General features: G+C 37.9%; 1 protein-coding gene across 2 annotated transcripts in view; it reads right to left on the bottom strand.

Moving 5' to 3' along the window:
* RNF130 (ring finger protein 130) overlaps positions 1 to 26,592 on the bottom strand; it is a 47,946-nt gene that overhangs the window by 16,220 nt on the left and 5,134 nt on the right. For both annotated transcript variants that reach the window (XM_075767013.1, XM_010302493.2), the window contains exons 2-5: positions 21,809 to 22,003; positions 8,275 to 8,525; positions 4,707 to 4,778; positions 2,831 to 2,913 (exon numbers count right to left, since the gene is read on the bottom strand). In XM_075767013.1, coding sequence (XP_075623128.1) covers positions 2,831 to 2,913; positions 4,707 to 4,778; positions 8,275 to 8,525; positions 21,809 to 22,003 — 601 coding nt within the window. The remainder of the gene's footprint in view (positions 1 to 2,830; positions 2,914 to 4,706; positions 4,779 to 8,274; positions 8,526 to 21,808; positions 22,004 to 26,592) is intronic.

Raw genomic sequence — 26,592 nt, 5'->3', positions numbered from 1 at the left:
AATGGAAGACTAGCTTAGTTGCTTTTGTCACTTTCCTCCTTCTTGCCCAGTACAGGAAATACTAAGAGTTTGACTCAAAAGCCATTTATTTTAACATATTCACTACTTAATTTCTCTTCCTACCTTGTAAATTCCTTCTTTCCCAGGCCATCTTTCTGCCCTTTCCAATGTCAGACCGTGCTTTTCTCTAACCCGTCACTTTGCTCTTCCCTTATCTCTCACTAGTCCTTCACACTACCCCCTCCTGATCACTTTTCACCCAGTGCCCCTTCATCTCCTAGATGCAGCACTGTGATGGTAAAGTAAAACTATCTGAATAAAGAAAATTGTCCATGAGGTTTGTCTTTTGCTAGAATCCTTCTGGCTTTTGCTTACAATATTTATTTTTCACTTACATAATGACATTCACAAAAGACAGACATTCCTTGGGCCTGTAAGCCTAGGACAGGTGGCTGCCTTATCCCTCTGTGCACTAAAAGCTATAGGTACGTCCACAGGCTGCTGGTGCTGAACATATTTCTCTCGGAAGCACAAAATGAATGATAGAAATTTGACTGTTTGTAATATTTTTCATTTTAGTTTATTTTTAAATTGGCCACAGGTTCCCGCCTGCCACAAAACTTCACATCACAAATATGCTCTTTTGCTACAGAATTTTAGGTGCAACTTGCTCAGCTAATGGTAGGTTTTGCCTGCTGTGTGTCTGCCAAGACCAGATTCCTCTCTACTGAGGCAAAGAGTGACAGATCACACTTATCTGCAGAGAACAATTGTGGTACCAAAGGGAAATGCTACTTTTAAATTGATGAAAGCAGCAGGGATGTCATATGTCAGTGATTCCTACTGTCTAATGATTATAGCTTCCTCAACAGACATGGTAAGAAAAACTTCTAGCCTTTCATTTGCTTCCTCTTGGTCAAGCCATTTTCTCCACAGTTTTCTTGCATTTTCTCATCTGGCTTAGAGACTGTCTTGTAAGGTGGTATGTGTGGTGTTTTTGTTGTTGACTTTTTTTTTTAAACTAACTTTGAATGTTGCACTAAAATGAGAGGTTGAAGTATCAGGAACTATAAAGGGATTAAACCTCCAAAACAAGATTTGGGAAGAAGCATCTCAGATGCTGAAGACTAAAAAGTCTTACATGCAATCTGAAATCTACCGATTGGTCCTTCATCTACAAATATAAAAATGTCTTGCAGAAGGCATTCATCCCAATGTTTCTGTCTAGCCAAGATGGTTTTGCACTGAACTCAAAGCTGAACTGCAGCAGATAAAAAGTGAGATTTAAAAAAGAGAAGTAGAAAGTGAACATAAAAGTTATCATACAGCCTTCGGCAGGAATGTAATCTGAGCCTCCACTGACCTTATACTCTTGTTGAAAACAGAACAGAAAAGGATCTACACAAGAGCTTTGATATCTCCTTTACAGGGGAGATTGCACTGGGGAGGTTGTGCTGAGATGGCAGCCAGGTGTGCCTTCATCCAGCTCCCTGAATGTGAAAATGACTGAACTGTAGAAAAGAAATACACACACACATCCACGTGACCGAAGGCTCCCAAATCTTTACAAATCCAAGACCAATCTCTTCTATTTCCAAATATTTTAATGGGTGTTTCTAAACAAACATTCGTAGGGTATATTAAGTAAACAACAACACTGAGAATCTACAACAGTTCATTGTTTATCACAGTCCAAGAGGTAAAGAACAGAGAAAAGTAAACTGAATTAAACTTCTGGCTTCAGAAGTAGAATGCACACCTATTTCAATCATTAAGATATAAAATAATACCATCTGACTTTTATGATGATAGAAATTCATTATGCATTAGAAGAAAAATATTCCAGCTATTCAGAGCAGCCTGCACTGCAGGAGGATTTGAGAAGACCGATAATGAGCTCTTATGCGCTGCTGCGTGACTGAAGCTCAACTCCAACACCATGACTTTGTTGCTTCTACAGTATCATACACTATTTATATACCAAATGCAGGCCAAATTACTGGATCTTGGCTGCATATATACAACATAACTTATACATGTATTTTTTTGTGTCTGGAGATAAGGAGAAAGCTTTGCATTTCAGAATACAAGGGAAAGATGTCCTTGGTAATGCTTAACACTACCAAAATGTACTGCTTCATCAAAACTAATCACCAGGTGGAAAAGCACTTAAAAGCATTTCTCAAAGAGCAAATATCCCAAAACAACTCAAGAATGGAAGTGAAATGGAAACAAACTGAAAACCTGTAAGTGTCAAGAGAACAGCATAAAAAGAGGAAGAAGTTACATTTTAAGTACCAACACAGAATATCCAGCAAGTACGAATCTTCAGGCGCAAGCCAAGAACACACTGCACTGGAGATACCCAAGACAGATGATAGCACTGTGGCTGATTGATGTCAGAGGAGGTATGAAGGTTGGAAAGATTGCATTTCTGTTTCCTACAGAAACCATCAGCCAACCTTGCCCATCTACTGTACAGAATGCTGCAGCTGTACCTGGTTCATTATACTTAAGTTTTTTTGTGTCCATCCACTGCTCAGTCCTCAAATCTGCACACACCCCCCTTAATCTTAATGGCTCCACTGCTGATATGCCCAAACCGCCCATCTTCAAGATCATAATCTTTTGTTTAATCTCTACTGTCATACCAGTGCCAGCACCCACCTTCACACCTTCTGGTATGATAGTCTAAATTAAAGTGCCTGTTATTAGGACTGGAAACATCTAACAAGTGTGTCTGAAAATTACAATGCACATATTATATGAAATGAAGCAAAGGAGCACAAAGAAAGAACAGTTTCCAAACAAAGCAACTTTACTAGCTTACTTGCATGGTAAAATGCGAACAACATCGTTCTGCTTGTAACTCTCAATGCAGACAGCACAATGATCAAAGTCTGGGTCTGTTTCCTAAAATGAATAAAATGAAAATTCAGGTCAAGAGTTGAGGCTATGACAAATGTAAAAGTAGTTGTGACTAGTACATGAACTGCATTGTGCCAAGTGGCTGTTACTAAGAAGATACAAAACCAATGACTGGGTTATTGTATTCCAACATGACTTGAGAAAGAAAAGTATCTCATACGTACAAAACCCTCCCCTCATTTGGAGCTAGTAAACGATAATTTGAAACATAGGTTAAAGCCTAAGATGTTTCTAATATTCCGTTGAATCACTATAAAATATAGTAGTGAATTTCCTAGTGACTTTACTTCAGCTTGGAGCTTTCTTCTTTCACGATAAGAATCATGGAATTCCCTTTTATAACCAGAACTAGCAATTTTTACTTATTTCAGAGTAGCCTCATATTTCTGACTGCTGCTTACTTGCTGCATTATCATCATTCTTATCCAGACCTGAAGCTGGGAATCACTGACTGGCTCCTCTCTTACTCTGTTTTCCAGAAGTTATGATTTTTTTTTTAAATTATTTTTAAACATAAGAATTTAAAGTTTCTAATGAAAAAAGGCTGACTTCATTTGGATGTAGCTATAGCATCAGCCATATATATTTAAAATATTTGGGCATGTGACATAAAACAGGCTGTGCCTTCTTCTCAGTTCAAGTTCATTAGCCTTTTCAATGCCATGAAGCTACTAACGAGACAGAGACAAGAACCACAAGAGCCACTCCCTGGTCAACACCAGCCAGTGCTGCACGCATAGAATCCCGATGGGCCGCTCTGATGAAGGACAGGTCTTCTCCCACCCTCTTGTTCACCTGTGTGTGCATCTCATGCTGTCTGTACTGCAACCTACGTGTCACTTGCCAGTTTTGAATTTATGCTGTCAAGATGACAGCATCTTTTCTTTTAATATGGAAAAGCTCCCATTATCTATATGTACTCCCATACTCACAGAAAAGATTTAGTGCAATGGGCTGTCTTGAAATAAAACTACATAGGGAGGAAGAAAGAGCAGAAGGACATTTTTTTCTGCCTTGTCTCTGGAAGCAAATTTTTCCATCATTTCCCAATCTTCTGTTGCTGATAGTGTTGATAAGATGAAAAGGAATCACAGTAAAAAGGCCCAAGGAAATAAATTTTCTCTTAAAAATCAAGTCATAGCCAGAATTCTCTTGCCTTTTGCAAGTTAAAGACCAAAAATTAAGCAAGATTAAGTGACTATTTTTTCCTTTCAGAATTAAAGACAAAGCTCATAAAAGTGGAAAACATTTAGGACTCAACACACCATAATATTTTAGTTTGTATACTGGCCAGAAATATTCTTGGAGTAACATTTACTATCTTTAAATACCTGTTTATACTCCACCTCAGATTACTGAATTTTCATATTTTACAGATGAGATTGTCCTTTATCACCTGTTTATTTTTACTTTACACAACTTACATATGCAATTATTCCAAGCTTACAGAATTCCACATAAACAAAAAAAGTTAGCCCTATGTACTCCTACCAGCAAAAAACCCCAGCCAGCTAGCACACAAAACCACTCTCAGCCACAGTTGCCAGATGAAGTTCAGGTAGTATTTAAGCAAGAAAAACTTCTTTCAAATGTACAGGCTTACAGCATACATTGATACCAAAAGCTACACAAAATAATGTGGCAAAGGACAAAGTAAGCCTCCAACAAGGAAGGCAAGGTCATAAATCACAAGGAGAAAGGAAAAACTGAGATTGTTTCCCCTGGCAAAAATTAAACATGATGCTCAAGTTTACAATGTTGAAATCTTATTATTATACCTTATCACCCTTCTTTACTGTCCTGGTTGTCAATTTACCGATGGCTTTCTTGGCAGCATCTCCAAGACGACGCTAATAAAGTGACAAAGAAAAGAACACAAATTAACCCTGATAATCCAGCTTCATTACTGTCCTTTATAATGACTTATTTGGGCTCAATACTAACATTGCAATACACACTATGGCAGTAGGCCAACACATAAGACAAAAAGCATATGCAGCAAAGCCCATAGTTAGAGATTTGTCAGGAAGGCAAAAAAACAACAGTTGAGCCCACAAATGTACTCAATAAGCATGGACCGTATAAAAGTCCACAAAAGTGATCCAACATTTGTGTGACAAAATTAATCAAACCCAGCCAGCAGGATAAAAGCTGAAGCAACATGCCCTCCTGATGATTTCCATTATATTCTGCTCATGTTGCTTTTTATTCTGTGTGCTATAATATACCCCTTGCTCTCGTAAGCTTGAATTATTATTTCGCCCCTCCAAGCAAGCTGATCTTATTCTGAGATGTAAGAGATCTTCTCAGTGTAACCTAGTTTCTCTCTTGCTATTACCTGAAGCCACCAGGACCTCAAAAAAAAAAAAATATAGGTCATGAAATCTAAATAAGCCAATACAGACTTAAATAAAGCTGAAATGAATAGTGGTTTGAAGATGAACCTCAATGTGAATGCAGAGGCCAAGCTATTTTTTTGTTGTTTATGCTGTTTTTATGACCGTTGGAAGGAAGGAGCCATTTCTACAATTCAAGTGCCGATTCCTACTGCAGTGCCCAGCTCCCAGCCAACAAAGAACGGCTGTTTGCCAGCTGGTCTGTGGGAGCCCAAAGATGGAGCATTGAGTGGAACAAAGCTTGTGCCTTCTTGTTTCAGGAACCTGAGACATCAGATTTAGTTTACATTGACTGGAAAAAGGGAAGGTCATGTATTTTATCCTTCACCTCCATCTTGTACTAAGTACTCTGCCTTTGAAAGAGATGGGCTGTTCTGAAGAATGTAATCAAAACCTCCCACAAATGTGTGGGTTTTGTGCCCACCTTTATACAGTTGAAAATCAAATCCTTCATAAGGAGTACCTCCACCCATATCATACACTTTCTCTACATACAAACTGAAACTAAGGCAGCTGGTTTTATTTGAGAAACACAAAGACCTCAGATGTCCACTGCAAGCAAGTGTTGTGTATCACCATTATTCTAGAATTTTTTTGGGGTGTGGTTTCCACAGAAGAACAGCTCTTATATTTTTTAGAGCATTAATTTTAAAACAACAACAAAGCAGATACTTAGTCTCAACTACTGAAGTATATCCACATGGGGAACGCAGCATCAGAAATAGAGCTGGGATTGGGAAATTACATGCTTCCTGAAGTCAGATATCTAATCCTAACTTCAACATGCGAGAAATTGGCCAATTTAAGCAAATCTAAATTACATGGCCTGGAACAAGCATATTGGCCTGAGAACTTAATGACACAGAACACACTGGCACACCACTGGAATAGATAATCATTGCATAACCAAAAGTGTGATTACTAAGAGAGGAACAAGGTTGAAAAGGATTTAACTTAAATGCTCAACACTCCAACAAAGTAATCGAGGGTAGTATTTATATTTAGTTGTAGCGCAAATACAATCACACGCAGTACAAGAAATTTTAAAGAAAGATTATTTTCTTATTGGAAGCATATTTCAGCAAAACTCTTCCAAAGGGTATACATGTTCTCTTACATAAATTTGCTGAATAATAACGTTCATGTCTCCCATTTAAGAGATCCATCTCTTTCATTTTCTAATTTTAAGAAATACTTTCTTATGCTAACATTGGAAATGCTCAGGATTTGCCATTTTGATAAGTTAGGGCATAGGTATACAGCATATGCTTGCTTTTAAACCCCAGAACTTTCTTGATGGAAAAAGGCCACCACCACACGCAAGTGTTTCATACCTCTGGCGGAAGTGCACAAAAGTAGAGATGTGAAATATCAGTATCTACTTGCACTATCTACAAAACACAGTATGTTTTTGATGTGTTTTGATTTGTTGTTTTTTTTTTTTTAAGGTGTGCCTCAACATAACTAAAAAACAAGATCATAGCCTAAACCAAGTTATTTCATCACTAACAGTACAGCTTTCTCTCTGTGAAAGCTCTCAAAGCTCTTTAAAAATAAGCTGTAGCTGTCGCCACCTTCTTATTAAAGTTTAATAAGCTCAGCTTTTTAAACCACATAAAATTTTCATCAAGTTTCTCCTGACCTTTGTGAAAATCTAAAGAAAGAAAAAAGGTCATAAGAGCCCTTTCCCCATGGAGCAACTGTTTTGAAACACGGACATTTGGAAGAAGCCTAGAACCATGTAGGGGATGCAGTAGGCACAATTTAGTATTCCGCAGACATTCATTGAATTACAGTTATATTTAAACTTTCCCCATCCCAAGGGACCACACTAAGTACCGGTTACAGTGTGGTCATTTAAGAATGACATCCTTAGGAAAAACTACAGGATGCCCATGGGACCTGCAGCATCAGATACTATTTATAGAAACTAAAAAGGAAATCCTTTGTCACAACTGAAGCTTTATAAGTTTGCATTTGTTTTAGGTTTGACAAAACACCAAAGCACTGCCTCAGAGTGAGCTCCTGTCTATTAGTCGTAATTTGGGGGAAAGGGGGGACAGTGAGTGGAGGTCAGCAGCTCTGTAAGTTAGCCTTGACAGAGAGATACAAAGGCAAAGAGAGCACAGCAGATTTCCTGAGGTTTACTGACCCTTCTCAGTAAAAGCCAAGGCATACTATGGAGGCAGTGAGTCATTAAGTCCACACTAGTAAAACATTTACTTCTAAAGTTTAATCCATATTTGAGTTGATGACTTGAATTAGTCAAGATCCGAGTATGACTATACTTAATTCAGTTTTACAACAAATTAAGAGTTGAAAAAAAAGAATGTAAGAAAGGCATATGGGACAAAGTTTTACAGAAAATATATGATCAGGAGAATTAGGCAGTCCATACCAAGTGTGATCTTGAATAAAGTTGAAAGTTAACACAGATCACTAAGCAGCTCTATACCTTAGTTTTCTTACCCTAATATTAATGACAGATTATAGTTTGCAAATACCTCTATACAACTTCTGAATTACCTTAACTATCACTGAAGCTATCCTTAAGAACATGGATAGAATTTATAACCTTATCTCTGTTCCCCTATACTACACAATTTCATTCACAATTTAACTTTCCTCCCCATTCCCAACGTATATACAGTATGTATTATTCAGCCAGCATAGACTCTATCTTCCTCTTGGACTTATACTTAAAAACCCAAATATTTTGCTTCAGTTCTGTGCTTTCCTGCCATGAAATAAGATCTTGTACTGGTGCTGCTCAGGATGAAAACACTTTGCTATATAAAAATCCTTGTCTGGCAACATGCTCTGCCTCAGAACAAAGAGATTCTGAACAGTAGTTTGATGGACATTCCTTAGAAATCATTTGTTCTCTGTTGACTGCTGTATACAGAAATATCACCTCTAGAACTTAAAAGAAAAAAAGGAGTCGCCTTACCTGATTCCTGTCACGTGCACTTGTGTACCTGATCTTCTGGATGAAGTAAAATATTAACCATGCTGAAGAAATTATCATCAAAACAATGAACGATATTGACACAAAGACTAGAGAGCCCCGACTGAAGTTTTTTGGAGGAACACGGGACCCCACTGCTATTGCCATCAGGACAGAGATATTCTTTTCCAAGTAATTCAGGATCTCCTTAACCTTTGATTCTGTAATCATGACAGCAACAATGTCTCCAGTTCCTATAAAAAGAGAAAAAATATTTAATTTACATTTAAAATTAACATGGCAGGCTGCTCACAAGATTTTCCAAATACAAAGCCATTTGACAACTGAGAGAATTTAATCTAAGCCATCTATGGCACATGGAACATGCTATTGGACAGTCAACTCATGGCTTGTCCTTCAAACCATGAAGATTTTCATGGTTTCAAATTAGGGCTTTAACCTGCAAACTGTCTGCAGCTCCACACAGAGCAACAGACCTCTACCAGTCGTTACACAGTACTTCCCACATTATAATTACTATGTGCAGTCTGAACTAGCTTTCAAAAGTACATTTGTTCCAGATTTGAAGCCATGAATACCTAAACAGGCAAATCACAGAAAACCATTTAGAAGATGAGTTCAATGCTATTGCTAGAGTGGTCTTAGTATACACAGTGCTGCGTACAAGTTGGTCTGGAAAGTTATGCAAGTTCTGCTGTGTGGTTCTGTGGCTTTCACAACCCACCAAGGTTGTCAGGGACCTGTAAATCACAATTACAGCACAGAAGCAACAAAGTCAAACCGTTACCTACATCACTTCAGACAGAAGTGAAAGTAAAGCGAGTAAGTCTGGCTGCAAAGTAGAAGAGAAACAAAAAAACATGGCAGAAGTTTGAGTGCTGATTTTATCCATACAAAGACACAAAGAGGCTGTCAGCTTCATCAGCTCCATTTTGTATGTGTAGCCCATCTGGTTTTCATAGCGTCTTCCTCTAGACTATCTGCTGTCCCAAAGGGAAAACTATTGGTACAAGGGTAATAAGAAAACGAAGTCACAAGACTTGCTGAAAAAGAATGAAATCACCTGCAGAGCAGAGAGCGCACCTATGTTTTAAAAGCAGAGGATCTTCAACTCAGGGCAATTTGAATCTAAGTTAAAAGAAAGCAAAGTTTATAGGAAAACCAGAGCCAGAAAGAAAAAAGCCTTATGAGTCCCATTATTATTCACCCAGATCTATTTGCTTCCTATACTAAAATCCCTTTCAAGGCCTATTTTCAAAATGCTTGCAAAGTCTGCTCATCTGTTTGCTCCATCTGCTTGCTCCAATTCACATTCCCTCAGAGAGGAACTGTATAATGCAAGCGACTTCAGCACTGAGATTCTGGATTTAGAGTGGATTTAAGTTACAGAGAACCTAGTGTGACAGTGAGAACATGAGGTCCTATTTTAACACAAGGAATTTGTTCAAAGTCTTAAAAATCAGATTTTGATTAAAAGAAGCTACTCTATCCACAAAATGATGTATAAGGCTCAAAAGAACAGCATCTTTGAAACCCAGGGCACAGTAAGTCAGGGTGACAGGCCCTGGGATAGCTACATAATTTTCCAAATTGGGGGCTTCAGAGTTGTGTAACAGTTTTAAATGTTATCTTATTACTCTTTTCATTCACCATGCCAAATAGTAATTTTTACAGTCGCTATCCTCAGTTTTCAAGCAAGTACCCTAATGTTGGTGCTGTGGATTGTACTGACAGAACTACTCAGAAGAATCAAAGCTGATAATGTAAGAAATTAAGAATTGCACAATAATGAAAAAAATATTCCACAGCACCAAAATTGTTTTTCCCCAAAAATTTCAACTTTTCTTTATTTAAAATTGAAATGATGAAGACATTCATGCCTTGTCCTAGTAACATGAGTCTAAATAGGAAAAGAATACTCAAGTGTTTCCTTCTGAAGGAGTATTTTTGAAACAAGAGTCACAGTAACTCAAAAGCTTTGAATAGCAAACAAAATCCAACACAATTTATGGACACAACTTACTTAATCGCTAATACCACAGATTCACACAAGGTCCACTTTAGTCCAGCTCTCCAGAGACACTTCAGTTTGAGACATACTGAGTTTGCTTTCATGCAAACTAACCAAAATATTTAACAAGCAGCAAAGCTCAGAAACAGAGTAAAAATCCATCACTTGATTTATTTTCAGAGGACATCTACTCCGATTCCTATTTGTCCAGTTGGGAAGAGCCCCTGTCCAGACTTGCAGCACTTAATGACAGGACAAGAGCCACCTTTCCTGCAAGATTCTGTATGTAGATGCAGCACATGCTCCTGCAACCCCAAAACCCTGCAGCTCAGATGGTGCAAGATCATTCAGAAACAGATAATTTATACTGTTTATATTTTTTCTAGGCTTCACGTCTAGTTCAGATAGCGAAGAAAGGCAGGGAAGGGTGCGGGGGGACCATATTCCCCAGAGCAGATGTTCTGCTAAGCTTCCCCAGTAGGTATTTATTTGCACCAAGGAATTACGTTAGTATCAAAATATCAGTCAGAAGCACTCAATGTAGCATTCTGACATGATTTACAGTTATCTGCAAAGCAAAGCTGACTAAGATCTTCTGATACTAATCCCGTTCTGTCTGAATCAAAAACTGAAGCCTTTACCTATTCCCTGCTGGCCAGGGAATGTGACAAAGCTGACAATCTGTCATGCGTTTTATATAAAGCCCAGCACAAAGGGGACCTCTGGCATCACTGCAAAGTGATTTGCATTCCAAATGACTCAACTGGGAACAGCCAAAGAGCTACTGCTGCTTCTGACCCTGTGAGAGCCAAGGAGAACTGCAGAAAAGAAAAAATAAATTGTGCCTGTTTAACACACTGAAGCTCAGTGGAAACTGGGACTTGGTTCATCCGTATTTTTGTCAGGAGCATCACCCTAAATAATTTTAGCAAGAGCTCCCTGTTTGAGAACAATTGGGGGCAGGAGACGACACCGATTCATTTATTTTAAGCACCTTGAAACCTTGCGTTTCTGAAACTTAAGCAGAAGAAAAATCCTCAGGTGAACACAGAAAGACTACCAGTGTTTGTAAAAGTTAGAATATGGTCTTACTACATAATCTTAAGAAAAGCAATGCTCTCCTCAGCCAAGAACACAATGTCCAGAGAAAAGAAGCTGGAATGCTAACTAAAGCCAATGAACTACACGCTCAACCATAGATGACAAGCCAGGACAGACGGTAGGCATAAGATAAATATTGACGCCCTTAAATGTAAATAATTTAATTGCTATCATCCAAGCCCAGGCAGCTCTTTCTAGCTTGCAATTTTACCATGTGCATGTTTAATTAGGATAGTTATACAATTCTACGTATGAAGTGGGATGAAGTTGCAATTAATCATTAAATTTGTGTAATATTACATTGGGAGATGAGAAGAGAGAAGGACCTAAAAGCTGAGAAGACACTAAAAATAAGAAGATGGGGCAAACAGCAACATCCAGAAGTTTCCTGTAGAGCTCCTAAGGAAACTGCTTTGCTCTCTCACTAATCTATCCATATCTCCTACCAATTCTAAAAGAGGACATTTAGAAAGTCAATAGAAAGTCATCTCAAAGATAGATTACTAGTCTCATCACAAGTAAATAATTGCTTTCTTTTGTGTTTGTTTTGTTGATTCTTGACTACCAAGCGTTTGTCTGAAGCTCAAAATATGGGCAACTATGGCCAGGCTACCAAGCTAAAGACAGGCATGGTTCAAAGAGCAGACTTCAGACACTTTCCATCCGTCTACCATCCCTTGGAGGATGCAGGCAATGGCAGCCTGGCATAATGCAACTGCCAAACAAGCTGATTTTCTTTTGTTTGTTTGTTTTTTCCCCTGGGCTTGTGGACAGCCCAAGCAGCTGTTTGGTCAATACTTCGGGAGAAGGACAGGTGAGACAATTCCTCCTGGGCATCTGAACAGCCTGGCACCAAACCACTGTTACTGCAATGCTTCAACCACCTTCTTGCAGATGAGGAGGACAAAACCTGAGATCCCATCTCAAGCACGGCAAATGTTGGAAGAGGCACTGAACTAATTTGATTTGATGTAACAAGATTTGCAGAGAACTGAGAATTAAGTCAGATGGTCATTACAAAGGTTAACACTTTTCTTATGGCTGATATTTTCAGCTAAAGTCCTTGTAATTTCCTAAGTCTTTGATAGTGCCTGCTGACGCTGCAGACACAGCATGAAGCAGATAGACTGCACTCATCTCACCCTTGTGAAAGAACATCGTTCTCTCTTCAAATAGCAGACAATATTTAATTGTAACTGAATCCTTTCATGACTTCATTCTGAAAAACCTAAACTTAACACACATTTATCTGAATAATTCTGCTGGTGGAAATTTCAGAGTACTTCCTCAAAAAAGCAAACAAAATCCCCACCTTCTTAATAAAGGTACAAGAATGGTGCAGACAGTCACTTGCAGGCTGGATTCAGGGCATCATTCACACATTGAAATGCCACAGCCTATTGGACTGCAACAATCCGAACATCATAATGATAATGTAATTGGAAATAAAACTGCCCATCTCTTCAAACATCAGACTTTCCTATTCTTCTATTAAAATCCCATAACTATGCTAAGCATTTCTGAACACATTATATCAGAAATAAAAATACAGCAACACACTACTCAGTACCCAGGAAAGGGATCAGTCCTATTACTGCGAGTGACAGATTTCTTGGAATAACATTAAGTAGCAGTGAAACCACTCCAACAGAATTTGGGAGCCCACAAAACAAGGAAAATAGGAAAACACAAATGATGTGCTATGGTTATATATGAAGTTTTGAGAGACCAATTGCAAGTTCTGTGAAAACACCAGGAATCACCCAAGCTGTAGGGGAGCAGAAGCAAGAATTATCTCTACAAGGTAAGGGATTTAGCCACAGAGGATGTAATTCATGGAACTCGCAAGGTGAGGTGAGGAAAGGGAAAAGTCATACTGAGCTGTATGCAAAGCTGCTAGAAAAGGTGGGCTTGGGGAGCACAGCTTTTACATATAAATTCCATAGTACTTAACGACATTGGGGAAAAATACACAAGTTATTCAGACACCTTAAAATTTTAGTCTGATGCCAAACAGAAAAATTCATCGTGAAGAATAAATCTTACATTCCAAAACAAGCTTTTGGAAAAGCAGACACCAAGAGGAAGAGCCTTGGCGTATCTTCAGAGTGATTAAAACAGGTCTAGCTGCACATATTTTTATTTTGATCTAATCAGAAAGTAAACAAGAGCACATCCAAGCTGTCAACACATAAGTGCAATCTCAAGAGTAAAATATGTTGCTTGAGATGTCCCAAATCAAATACTTCTGAAAACAGAAAAAAAACATAGTATTTGTCAGTTATTTAGTTCTAAGCAAGGCAAGAATTTAATGCCAAGAATATACATCAATTTTAAAATGAGACTGGATAGCATTTTAAAATATTTGTCTTCCTGTTGCCTTTATAATATTGAAAATGTGGAATGTTTATGTAAACATTTAGGATGCCTATTTTATGTATTGTCAGACACTAGAACATGTTATAACACTACCCTGAGAAAATCGTAAAGGACAGCAGTATATGAAACTGTTAACTAAAGGTTAGGCTGTCACAGGATGCAGCAGCTAAATACAACCAGTGGAACAACAAGCTATCTCAAAACATTGAGCAGATAGTTGCAGAAATCACAAGTCTCTGATACACAAAGAAACAAAACCTGAAAAAAGACCCCAAAACTTCTGAAGTTAAAACTTGAATTCTGACTGTCTATTTGAAAGGACAAAGTAGCAGATATTCAAGTTTAGTGAGGAACAGGCTTTTATGAACTGCAACTGAAATACAGTCAATTTATGTCTGAAGAACACTCAAAACTCTTCTTTGATTGCAGGAAAAAGAGCTTAAACAGATTTTACTGACAGGCTAAGAAAGGGCACTGCACTGTGTCCTCTAAATATGATTTCATACACTTCAGTATTTTGCAGTGTACCATGCATTGCTGTACTGCTAATAGATGCGTGATGGACCTTCACAAAGTTCTGCTCCTTTAAGAAAAACAGGCATATGATTGAGGCATATGATTACAAAACCAGAAGCAGCAAGAGTAGCTTTCCAAAGATAGGTGTGACAATTCAAAATAAGCATTAAAGCCTAATCAGATTCTTGTTGTGCTAGCCTGTAGCACATTAAATTAAGTCTATAGGTGATAAATAATGATCTTATAAGCAGAAATTATCTTTCCAATGCCCACTCTCCTTCATTAAACAAGAAACAATGCCTCAGTATAATGTTCTTGCCTTATTTTCCATCAGCTTTAAGATCTACTGTGACCAAGAGCTCCTAAAAGGAGAGCTAAATAGCAAAATCAGTTGAGGAAACTGTTGGGCCATATTTAGATTACAGCCGCTGACACATTATTTCATAACTCAATTGCTCTATTTGGACACTTAGCAAGACATTTCTTAAGGAGAAATCTGCATAAAGATCAAAACCGGTAGTTACAGCTAAATCCTCCTGCTTCATTCACAAGTCCAAACCACGCTGATACACACGAGATGGTGGAGCTATACCCCTGGACTTCCTCAAACTTGACAAGGTCCAGCTGCCTCTCTGCTACACCCAGTGTACCTCGCTCAAGAAAACCAACACTTACAGTCTCTCAAAGATACAATACAGTATTGGTATGTAGAAGAAAGGTGTTGGACTTCAGCTTCAGTGCAGATCATTTCCTCTCCATCAACCTCACCCAGAGAGCTCCTTTTTATCTTCTTTCGCAAGTCATATGACACTAAGCACTGTTAGAAAAATTAAGATCCTTCTATTAAGTTACAAGATGCACCCACCTCTTCTCTAAGTGTCCCACAAGTTCCTGAATCTCTGCCCCACCTTGACTTTTGAAAGCAAAACCACACTACTTCAATGCCTCTGATAGACACGGGGAGGGCAGATTCATGGCTGGGCTGAGAAGGGGTGAGCACCGGAAGAGAGAATTTATACATCCCCGGAACCACAACTGCCACAGAGTTCACTTAAAATGGTACAGACACTGGGGTTTGTTTTGTTCCTCCCCCACCCCACTTCTGACTGTTTTGACTGTTGTACTTATATTACATATTCCCTTTCTGTAGAAGGACTTTTATCTTCTGGGAATTACATTTATATATTATATATTTTTAATGCACATAACCTTTTGTGTTCTTTACACTAGGGAAAACCAAGCCTAGATAAGGGAAAACGAGACATGTGTTGCAATGATTTTACAGACATTTCACACAACGTTCTTCTCTTTTAGCAATGTTTCTTTGCATCTACTTGCACTACTTTTTTTTTTTTTAAAAGGAAACGGACATTCCACTTAATGCCGGAAGAATAAAAAAAACTGGTACAAAGGAATTTATCATTTTATCATCCCCTTTCCACAATCTGTGCACAGATTCTTTTTTTCTTTCACATAGCTTTACAAGGCATTTAACTATGTATTATGGTGAGTAAACTGCATTGGCAGTCCTAGTTAATGAATACTTTTACTGTTAAGGTATTAGCATGCTAACGAAGTAGACCAAATTTTATATTCAAACGTTGAACAAATGCAAATTAATAAAAAGCAGAAGAGTCACATTAAGTTTTGACTAGGGAAATGGTGTAATCCTAACATGATACATCACTGAAAAAAGGTTCATGTCACAATGTCACATATTTCCAAAATACGTCTTTCTGTCTTCAAAAGATCTTTCTGCTATTTGAGAACAACCTTTCTTCACGCATATTTCTGAACAGTGTCTAAACCCTGTTACCTTAGATCTGGATTTAACACCCAATCACTGATTACAGTGTCACATTATTCATTAATCAATAATACTAATGTAATGTAGACCTTACTGGTCCATTCATCAATTTACGACACTTGGTGCTTGATAACTAAAACTCTCCATAATCTTACATTCTGTAGTGTGACCAGGTGTTAGTAGGTGGCTCCCATTTTGCTATTTCTGGATAGCAGTTTGTATTCCACCTAATGGAAGTTGGAGCTGAAAAACCCAGGGATTTCTAAGAAGGGTAATCTGTCATGCTCATGTATTTTCTTCTACCTACAGACAACTTCCATACAGACCTATCAATCTGGACAGTCACTCCAAACAAATTCAGCAAAGCATGGAAGAGAAATGGCAAGGGCGCCTTACCCAAGGACACTACAAAATATATTTAGAGCTTCATAAATAACATTTCATAGATTAATATCATAAATGTGATTCCACCAAATCTATAGATTTTGGGAATTACTCTGCTGTTGGAGCTCAGACTTTGGATAAGAAAAAGAATGTAATTACTTACAGTCACTAACAGTCCCGTGGGCCTTTTCCCAGTCACAGAACTAATTACCCTTTCAGCTGGCTAAGGGAAAAAATGAGCCTAACTGCTGTTATTTCAGCTGTGGATGAGGCATATACCATGCAGAAACACTGCTAAGAAGTTCTGCAAGTCACTGCAGCTATGTTAGCTTTGTAAAGGAGTTTCCCTGGCTTATCTTGAAGAGACAAGTGCTTCCTTATGGTCCAGGATCTGTGCTTCAAACACACTCCTCTCCACATCTCGTTAAGTGTCAGACATCTCCATCTACTGTGTGACAGATTTTCCTGATGGATACACCTCCAAGAAAGGCAGTGGGAAAGAGCATTGACTATGATGCTGTTGACACTTGTTCCCCATATTTTCAGTTAGCAAATATAAACAATATAAAATGATCAAAGATATGTAAACTAAGGTTAGACTATTGATTGTTTTGCCTTTTTTAAAGCTTCAACTTTAATGACTCATCCTTCCTTCCTTTTCACTAGTATTCCAGGGTAAATTAATAATAATAAATTATAACAATATAGTAATATAAAATAAAATTAGTTTTGAGCTGTGGATTAAAAGCAGGTCTCTGCAATCCAGGGAAAGTTTTGCAGTGGATTTGATACAGAGCCGAAACATTCGTCATCGCACATTTGTGCGAAATAATCTGCAATGCACCCTGCCATAGCTTTCACGCATCAGTTCAGCTTACAGTTACATAAAAAGACATTTGTGAGAAAAAGGCAAGCAGCAGAGGAAGAGATGTACTGCATGCAGTGAGACTGCCACAACAGAGGAGAGTGGCATTTTGACTGCTGGACCTCTGCAGTATGTCCTCTGCGTGCTGAATTAGGGCAAGAATGAAGAATAGCCATTAGATGGCAACAACTCCAAACTACTTCCTGTCCCTCCTGCCTCTGACCCAGTGACCTAAAATAATCCACGTAAGATAGCAAGTACAGACCTTGCTTCCTGTGCTAGTGTGCTTTCAAGGAGAAAGCAGGGCCATCAGAAATCGTCCCCTTGAAAGGAAACTGTTTCTGGGAGCCCGTGATGGGCAGCTCTCCCACTGTACTACAGCAGGGGAACGTCACCTTCTGTGCACATCACGGAACAGAAACACCTTCTTGCAGAAAACGAGTGCATCGTTTCTTCAGAAGTGCAATGAAGATTGAGCCTGATGAGATGGCTGCAGCTTGTTCTAAAGACTTTAAAAGATTTACCTGTATCAGGTAAATTCTCTGAAAAAAGGTATTATATTAGAAGTTGTTTAGATACTTCAGGAAATTTCTTCAGCACTGGTAAACAGTAGTTTTGGAACCTAGCAACTTCATTTTGACACTCTCTTCTATATTTATTTTTTTCTGTTTATATTTGTTCCATAAATTCAGAGTATGAAAATTTAACTTTAGAGGCTTCTTTGGCTTATATTATTTTCTATAAATCCAAATAAAAGTCTAGATTTTAACAGAGAAGTTCAATATAAAATTCAACTATTTTGTACTTGACAGGACTGTCTCCACCACACACAAAGAATTAAAATGCTATTTTACCTGCATTTCCTTCCTATTCCAATAATTGATTGTAAAGGAGACAGCTACTACATATTTTCTCTACCACATAGGCTCTTTTTTTACATTAGACAATATTCGTTCTGCTTTAACAGAAGTAGCAAGCAAAACCACTCATAAAACTGCCTTCCTGCCAGTGATATCATAGTCTAACATAACCTATGCTGGGAAAGATGTCCTTCACTTAGGTTGATAGAGGACATCTGCAAGAATGTGCATTAAGTTTCTTTTACATGCACACTGGAAAACATACAAGGATACACACAGAGAAAAAGAAAATGTTGCAAATAACATTAACAGAAATAGATTTGTTTTAAAAAAAAGTTCAACTCCTTAAGGTCAATATCTACTTTAACACTCAACTTCAAGTTGAGGGAACAGAGACTTAGTGGACTATCACACAAGAAAAAGCAAAATCTGATATTAGCAATAGAAATTGTTCATTTGTCATGGTGATGACAGACTGATTCAAGAGTGACAGTTGTTATCTAGCCACCAGAATTAATTTACATTCTGCTAAGTAATATATTGTGTATGAACAAATTTCCATAAGATTAAAATTTTCAAATGTGTGTTCAAGCATAAAATAACTTGGGTAAAATATTAATCCCGTAGATGAGAACTGCTTACTGAGCTCTTTTCATAGGGAATCACCTTCCTGCAGGTGGGCAACATACATAAATCTATATAATACTTATTTTTAGCACAGACATTGCCTAAGCTGGTGATTGGAATTCATGCAAATATCAAAAAAATACCAAAGCGTGCAGTTCAGAGTGTGCATTATCAGCAGTTGCCACTTTTCCATCTCTTCACCAGGAAGACAGAACATTCCTAAGGTTTGGTATGCAGCAGTATAAAAATCATGTTACAGCGATATAAAGTGACACAAGGTCTATTTTTACCTGTCTACACAAAGAAAACGGAGAGCCATGAACCTGGTCATCATAATACAGCTGCAAAATTGTCTTGTGGTAGATGCATTTGCATAGAGGAATACTGCACAGCACTAGACATCATATGGAAACAAAACCAACGTGGTGGCTCACCTTCATTTTCACTTTATATCAACTTTATTTAACACATATTTAACTGAATCAGCAGCAGAACAGCTATTGAATACACAAGGTCAACTCCTCCCAACCTTTAGGGATAGAAAATACTAAAGTGAAGAAATGTAGCACACCAGAATATCTAATTAGTAGACGACATGGTGGTTCACCACCTAAAAAGCATACAAGCAGTGATATAGTGGAAAAGGAAGACCAGAGAGTGCCCTGAATGTGTGTAAGACTGCTTTACACAGAACATTTGTCTGAATATGCTCATCACATACATATAGGTTCATGAATCTGTATCTCACTTGGATTAATTCTCACCGATGGGAATGCTGGATCCCAAATCCTCCCTATGTTGAAGCTAACACCAAATGACTAGTCTACTTCTGTTACACACACTTGCAGTTCTTACATCAAGAAAACAGGAAGTTTTTTTATGGGAAGCTCTGCAAAGCACAGATTGGTAAGGAGATCCCTTACACGGCCATAATGCAATCAAAACAAAAGCTGTGGAGCGACATTCCTCTTCATTACAGTGTGGTGCTAAGGTGGATCTTCAGTTCTAGATAATTACTTTCAGTCTGTCACATAGTTTGAACACTTCAAGTCCAATACTGAGATAGTGCCTACAGTCCATATCAATAATAGAGATTCCAGTATATCAGGGACTGAAAACATGCAGCTAAAAAACCAATATCTCAAATACCCAAAGATAAAATATGCATCATCTCCAGTAATTACTTTTTTTTTACAGCTTGCCATGAGTAAGAATAAATATTTGGAAGTCAACATGCTGAAGACAGTATTAGTTTTTTTCCAAATATCAAGTATCCAAACAGTTGCCTGACTAGCTTACAAAACATCATTTTAACCACAGCAGCTCTCACATTTTATAACCTGAGACATTATTTCAACCTACCAGAACCACTGGACCTATTGATACAGTTTCAAAGGCAACACACAGGTCTTCAGAGCTGAAACACGGAGTGAGCTAGGATTTTTCCTAATAAGAGACAGACACCATCCCACTGCTATGAAAGCACCTGCCAAATCTAAGAGCATTACCAGAAAGAAGGTATTAAAATGAAAATCAAACCCATTGTATGATTTAACATGTATTAGAGCAAACAATGCTAGAGCTGTATTGTTATTGGTAGTCTTTTTTTTGTGCCACAATAAGACACTCCAGGCCACAGGCATCACAAATTGCTAAACAGCCTTCAGACCTTACAATCTTACAGGTACTTCAAAAAGAGACCAGAGCAGAAGGTTTAGGAGGGTATTACATCAGAGAGAGAAGTGGCAAAAAAAACCACAAAAGGAAGGTGGTAAAAAGTGTTTTACTAGAACATGGGACTTTTTGCCTGCAGATTACTTGCAAAAGTGTCTAAGGAAGGTACCTAAGATAAAAATGGATTGTCAACAGGCTTTGAATTGCAACACAGAGGTCAAAATCTCCCCAGAAATCTCCTGCGGTATACAGAAATGGGAAGGTCAAACCCCACTAAGCCAGGAGCAGCCACAAGTCATTTCCCTTGTAAAAACCGAAGAAGCAACCATAGCACTTCTTTAGTAAAAGAATTCAATTCTAATTGCGTGACAATATGCATATAAATAGTTAGGAAATTGCAGTTTCCAAGCAACCCCCTATGCTTAAAGAAAAAGGACTGAAAATATTCTAGGAAAAAAAAAAATCAGCTAGCAGTACAGACATCAAATATAGAAATAGGCCTTTTCTGATTAAGCTAAATAATTCCAAACTGAGAAAACCTTCTGGGAAATGGAAAAATGTAATTATCAGAGTTGTGAAAATAATTTTTAACCAAGGAAAACGTTTACGCATGAGGTTCCTGCTGGCTAAAGTAACTCACCAGTGACAGTGAAGTTTTGCACATAGATAGCCCTAAAAAAGTAGAAATCGGGAATTTCAGCATTATTCTAGACCAGCAAGAGTCTAATTCTAGAAAACTTAGAGGCAACTTCTCTCCGAATCACTAAGTTTTGTTGATTCCTGTATGGCACTCAAAGACACACTGTAGAAAGAGAACCCTCTGTAAAATGTCATTAAAAAGAGCATGCAAGCTCAGATCCTGATATAACTGTTAAGATTTGAAAGTCCCCAGAATAACAGCCAGTTGAAGACATGCTACCATAAAAATTCATTGGGTACAGATGCTTTATAAAATTCTAGACCTTCCGTTATATGTTATCTTTTCTTCTTTAGCAAGGTTTGAAACAGATTGCTCCGAAGACCTTACAGATATTTTCTCACTCCAAAACACTCATATTCCCACTGCAGTGGAAAAAGTTCCTCATTGGATAAGATATACACTACATGAAAATAACTTTTCAGAATGATTGGCTTATTTTGCTATATTGCATACATGTAAACATCATTAGAGAACAGGCTATTCCAAATAGCATCATCTGCGCACTGCCAAGAGCTCTTTACCAATAGTTTATACGGCAAAAGAGTACTTGGGCAAAGAAGAATTGTAGTAAAAGAGATTATATTTTATTTACCTTGATGAGTCATCGTGACAGGTTCTTCACTGGATATATTGTTGTAAATGACCACGGCTGTGGCATTATGTGAAGCTGCTCGCAGTATTTTCTCTCTAAACGTACAGTTTCCTCGCTGTAGTAAAGCGATCCACTGCTTGGTGTTTGGTGGAACTTGGAAACGTGTTCGAGGGTCACAGCCCAGACGATCTGCAACTGGAACAGGAAATACATTTACACAGATGACAATTTGTTCAAACAGGCAAAACACCCCCACCCTAACTCCAAGTTTTGCTGAATTAACTGTTATGCACTAGCAAGCCACTATCCTCTTGTTAATAAAGCCTAAAGACAACTGCATTCTTATGAAAAAAAGTCTTTAAAAAAAAACCATCTCACACAATGAAAGCTGTGACTATATGCCTGAGAATTAGGCTCACTAACACAAGCTATTTTTAACTCTAGTGCAGCTAGAACAATGAATTTACATTTGAATCAATACCTGCCTACAGGCTGAAAAACATTAGAATATGGTTCATATGCTGTAGGCATTTACGAAACAGCTGTTTATCAGTCATTCTGGGGAATATAACTTTTTTCTTTTCTAATGAAGTCACAAATATCACTGTAGTGGGAAGTATAGCTAAACAAAGGAGACTGTGAAAACAAGATTTCAGAGTTATCTGCCATGTGCAGGCTACTGTAAAAAAAAAAAAAAGGACTACATTAAAAGCTGATCTTGTAAAACCCCGGCAGCCAAGATCAGCTTTCATATATACACATTTTGTCTACGAGGAAGTGCATTCAAATTAAGAGGAAAAAAAAACGGTTTTGCAAACACGATGCACTCAAGTTGTCAGTTATTGATGGTATAAAGGAAGAGTAACAGAAATGGCAAATGCCGGATGTCTGAATTCAACAGCATGCAAAGCTCTTCTTTTGTCCTTTCTGATGCTGTAATGTATCCTGAACAACCCAAACCCGCACAAAGCCACATACAAAAGGCACAAAATGCAATGCAGAAGACAACTTCACTGTACAGCAGCTGAAACTGATGTAAGACATCTCTGTTTACACAATTGGAAACATACTGTTTAGCCTGATGGTCGTATCATTAAAGTATTTTAGAAATTTAGAGCCAACAGTAATAATACGAATATATTTACCCTTTCAAATGCCAAGAGTATAAGAATCTTTGGCTACTAAAAATGGTTGGAATAAACAGTGATTTTTCAAGACATAAACAAACAATTTATTTGCATAATAGCTCTGAAAACATTACAGATCCTAATAGCAATTCAAATGAAGTGTCCCATAAAATTTTCCTTTTAAAGAAGTGAGATCATTAGCACACACTATGGGATTTTGGCAAAAGGTGCACCACAAAAAAATTATCCAGTTTAACATATCAGCTGGAAACAAAAGATCTTTTTAAGCATTCTCAGCTTAACATATCTCAGGTTAAAAACCTATAACAAAGGAGATTCAAATAGCTAAAGGATCTTTTCTGAAACAAGAACGAAAAATCTTTTGTTTGCCTAATGAAAACTAGTGCAGAGGAATCTATATTGTGGCAGTCATACAGGAAGTCATTGCATCTCTTAATTTGGACAAGAAGTGCCTCTCCCTGTTCCCCTGGAAGGAGGGTGGGGAGCCAGATATAAGCACATCCTTTTCACAATTGTTTCTCAAGGCTGTATTAGACATTTCAGACATGCAGGGCTATTTGCTGTATTTTTGTATTTGTGTTTAGTTTTATACAGGGATCAGGGAAAATCAGAAATATAGATGCCTGAATGCTAGATTTTATTGAATATTTTCTTCCACTACACTGACATTATTACTTGAATCCCTTTGGAAATTGCTAGCTAGCGCTGATCCACGGACATCTTTTGGAGCACTGGTGACGGCCATCACAAACAGCAATGATCATAGGAGTGCACTTTCCTGTCGACTGCACTGTTGTAGCTTGTCTTTGTAGTCTTAAAGAGAACGATACATTTTTTTCAAAAAGAACTATAATTCCTTTAAAATGTGATACAACTATAACACAGCCCATGTGCAACCAATCCTGATGTTCTCTGTTAAGATAAAAGCAGTTTACTGTTTAATGCAAACTTCCCCCTTGTTCAGAATATTTCCACTTAAAAATGCAGGGGGTGAGAAGCAACAGCAAACTGATACGAAGTTTCTCAAGCCTTGAAAGCTAAAAATCCCATCTTTCTCCACTGAAATCAGATTCTTGAGTCTCAGGTGCGATACATCCCTTGGAAAATACCATTCAATAAGTGGCCACGATTCCGTAGAATCTCCTCAAACTGCTAAAACTAACTCTGAAAGTAGACACTCGGGCCAACAAATTTACTTAAAATATATGGGATGAAGAGCAGTAATCCTATGGATTATGTACAGTTTGCTTCAGTACAATCATGCTCAAAACTAAAATACTAAGTGAAAACAAAAATGGCCACATGTAATGGGGTTATTAGAGTGAAAAATCATAAAAGCAGTAAAAAGCAAAAGGCACCTTGAAAAGAGAAGCAGCATTCTCAAAAGTCTATTATACAGTTTAATTTTACTAAAATTTAAGTAGGTACCTTTGAATTTGTAAAGCTTGAAAATTTTAGCTTCAAAACTGTCAGAGAAAGTAGTAAGAGAAACTGCATCTGTGGGAAAAGTAGTACAAAATTTTCTACCACAGTAGAGATCAAAGTCTCTTTCAGCCGTGGACAGAGCTATGAAACGTTACTGGATAGAGCAACAGGATTAGGAAACAAGATATTAAGAGATAAAAGCTTTCCAGATATAGACCAACAAACACCACTCAAATGCATACAGCATGTTACTCCCGACAAGGTGGATTCAGTGTGTCCGGATGAAAAATTAACAGTCAACAATATTATTTTAGTGCTATTTAAGTAATACAAAAACATTAAGGAAAATCTGGTTGGTTTAGATAAACCTGAACTGAGTAACTGCCAGTCACTTCAGATTTAACAAAAAGTCACAACCCACTTTTCTTTACATTGCCATCCTATTTACACCACACAACTGCTAAGTAATCTTTTCACTTTTAACTAAATAAAATTCAGGAACAATAGTGAAAAGTGAGTTTTTTCTCCTGGGTTTTTCAATAGAATTAATACACTCTGAAAAAAGTGAAAGTCTTATAGTCATGGCCACCCTTTCTGGCATAGCAAACTGGCTAAAACAAAACGTCTGCTATACACCTAACGTACCAGGCACATCAGTTGGCTTTGTAGGGGACACAGATAAATGAACAGTGTCGGCAAGAAGCATCATCAATAGCTCTCCATTATCATGTCATCCATGCTCCATTGCCCAAAGTACAATTAGGATCTAAAAGACTAGGGCTTGCAAGTATTACCTGGATGATGTCCATGCCAGAATGAAAAGCAACTTCAAATTAAATTAAAAGTTATTCTAAAATAAATCACTTGCACATAAAAAGATATGATCAGAAGTCACTCATGTAATTTCATAATTTCAGAAGATATAAGCATACAGAAAGCCATCTACGTGTGTTTCCCTATAGGTGTGCTACTCTTCTGGCTTATTTGAAATGTAAGTTTACTCTGCCTTTCCTTTCTCCATGTCTACCTATGTACCACAAATGTGTTGGCAAAAACCCCAATTTTCTGTTAGAAGTGGCAGCCTGCTGAGTTAAAGAGCTACGTACAATGCTGCTGTAAACATCTCCCTTTCCTACTGTAAGCCCCAACACCACAGAAGAGCCTCTTTACAGAAGGATCAGCTGCAATTTAAGTATCTACAGTTAGGCTGCACGTTTGTTCTCAACGTTAGGAGACCTTCAGTTTCCTCTGCAGAACACAGGACTGCTCAACTTGCCTGTAACCATTTCTCCTTAAGCATTTTTTTTAAATTCAAGATGCCTTTCTCCTGAAGTATTAATGTTTGTGACAGCATTTTAGGGATTCATGTGAAAGAAATAGTTAATAAAGCAATAGATCCAGCCAAGCTTCCTCAACTACTGGAGAAGTATTGGCAAGCTGACGTTAGAACAGTAACAGTACTTTCCTCCTCATCTTTTCCAATTGTTTGACCAGGTCCTTTAGCCTTCCCCCTGTAACAGTGATAGCCATTTCACAGTCACAAAAATGAAATTAATAGGTTAACTGTCAGAGGCTTTGTCAGAAGTACACACTTGCCTGAATGCAGACTGGCTCCTCCTACTTCTGAACCGTGACTGGGTTTGCTTTCTCTCATATACTGGGTGTTTATGTTGCTCTTGCATTGCTTAGCACATAGCTGTGATGTCCCAATTCAGCCAAGGTTGCCACATTGAGTGTTATCAGACCTTGTCCCCTTTGCACAGAAAAAGGCCAGTGCCATGATCCCATACTCATGCATTAACTATTTTTTTTTTTTCTTTTTAAAAAGGTCAGATATCTTGATATTGATTGCATTTTAACTAATACTCTAGTCTCTGAGATCATCACCAGTTGCCAGAGCTGGTCTGTCTCAGTTACACATACAGAAATCATTTTAAAGTCTGCCCTTCAATCACTGTAATACAACAGGTGGAGACACACCATCAATATTTTGAAGGGAGCAAATCAAGAGACTTGATGGGAAAGAAAAGAGCACACGGAAAGATGCCGTCCCATGCAGCCTGTGCCCCAAAGCATTCCCTCTGCGCAGCAGGCGCTATGTAGCACACCTGACTGGCAGAACAGCCAGCCTTGTGCAACACATTAATTATAATCCTACGATAAAATTTCCAGAACAGGAATTCAGCTAGGAAATTTACAGAAGCAACGCAG

This window comes from Balearica regulorum, chromosome 14 (assembly GCF_011004875.1).
Source record: "Balearica regulorum gibbericeps isolate bBalReg1 chromosome 14, bBalReg1.pri, whole genome shotgun sequence".
NCBI lineage: Eukaryota > Metazoa > Chordata > Aves > Gruiformes > Gruidae > Balearica > Balearica regulorum.
Note: the sequence above shows the minus strand (reverse complement) of the source record. Positions and strands in the feature narration are given on the sequence as shown.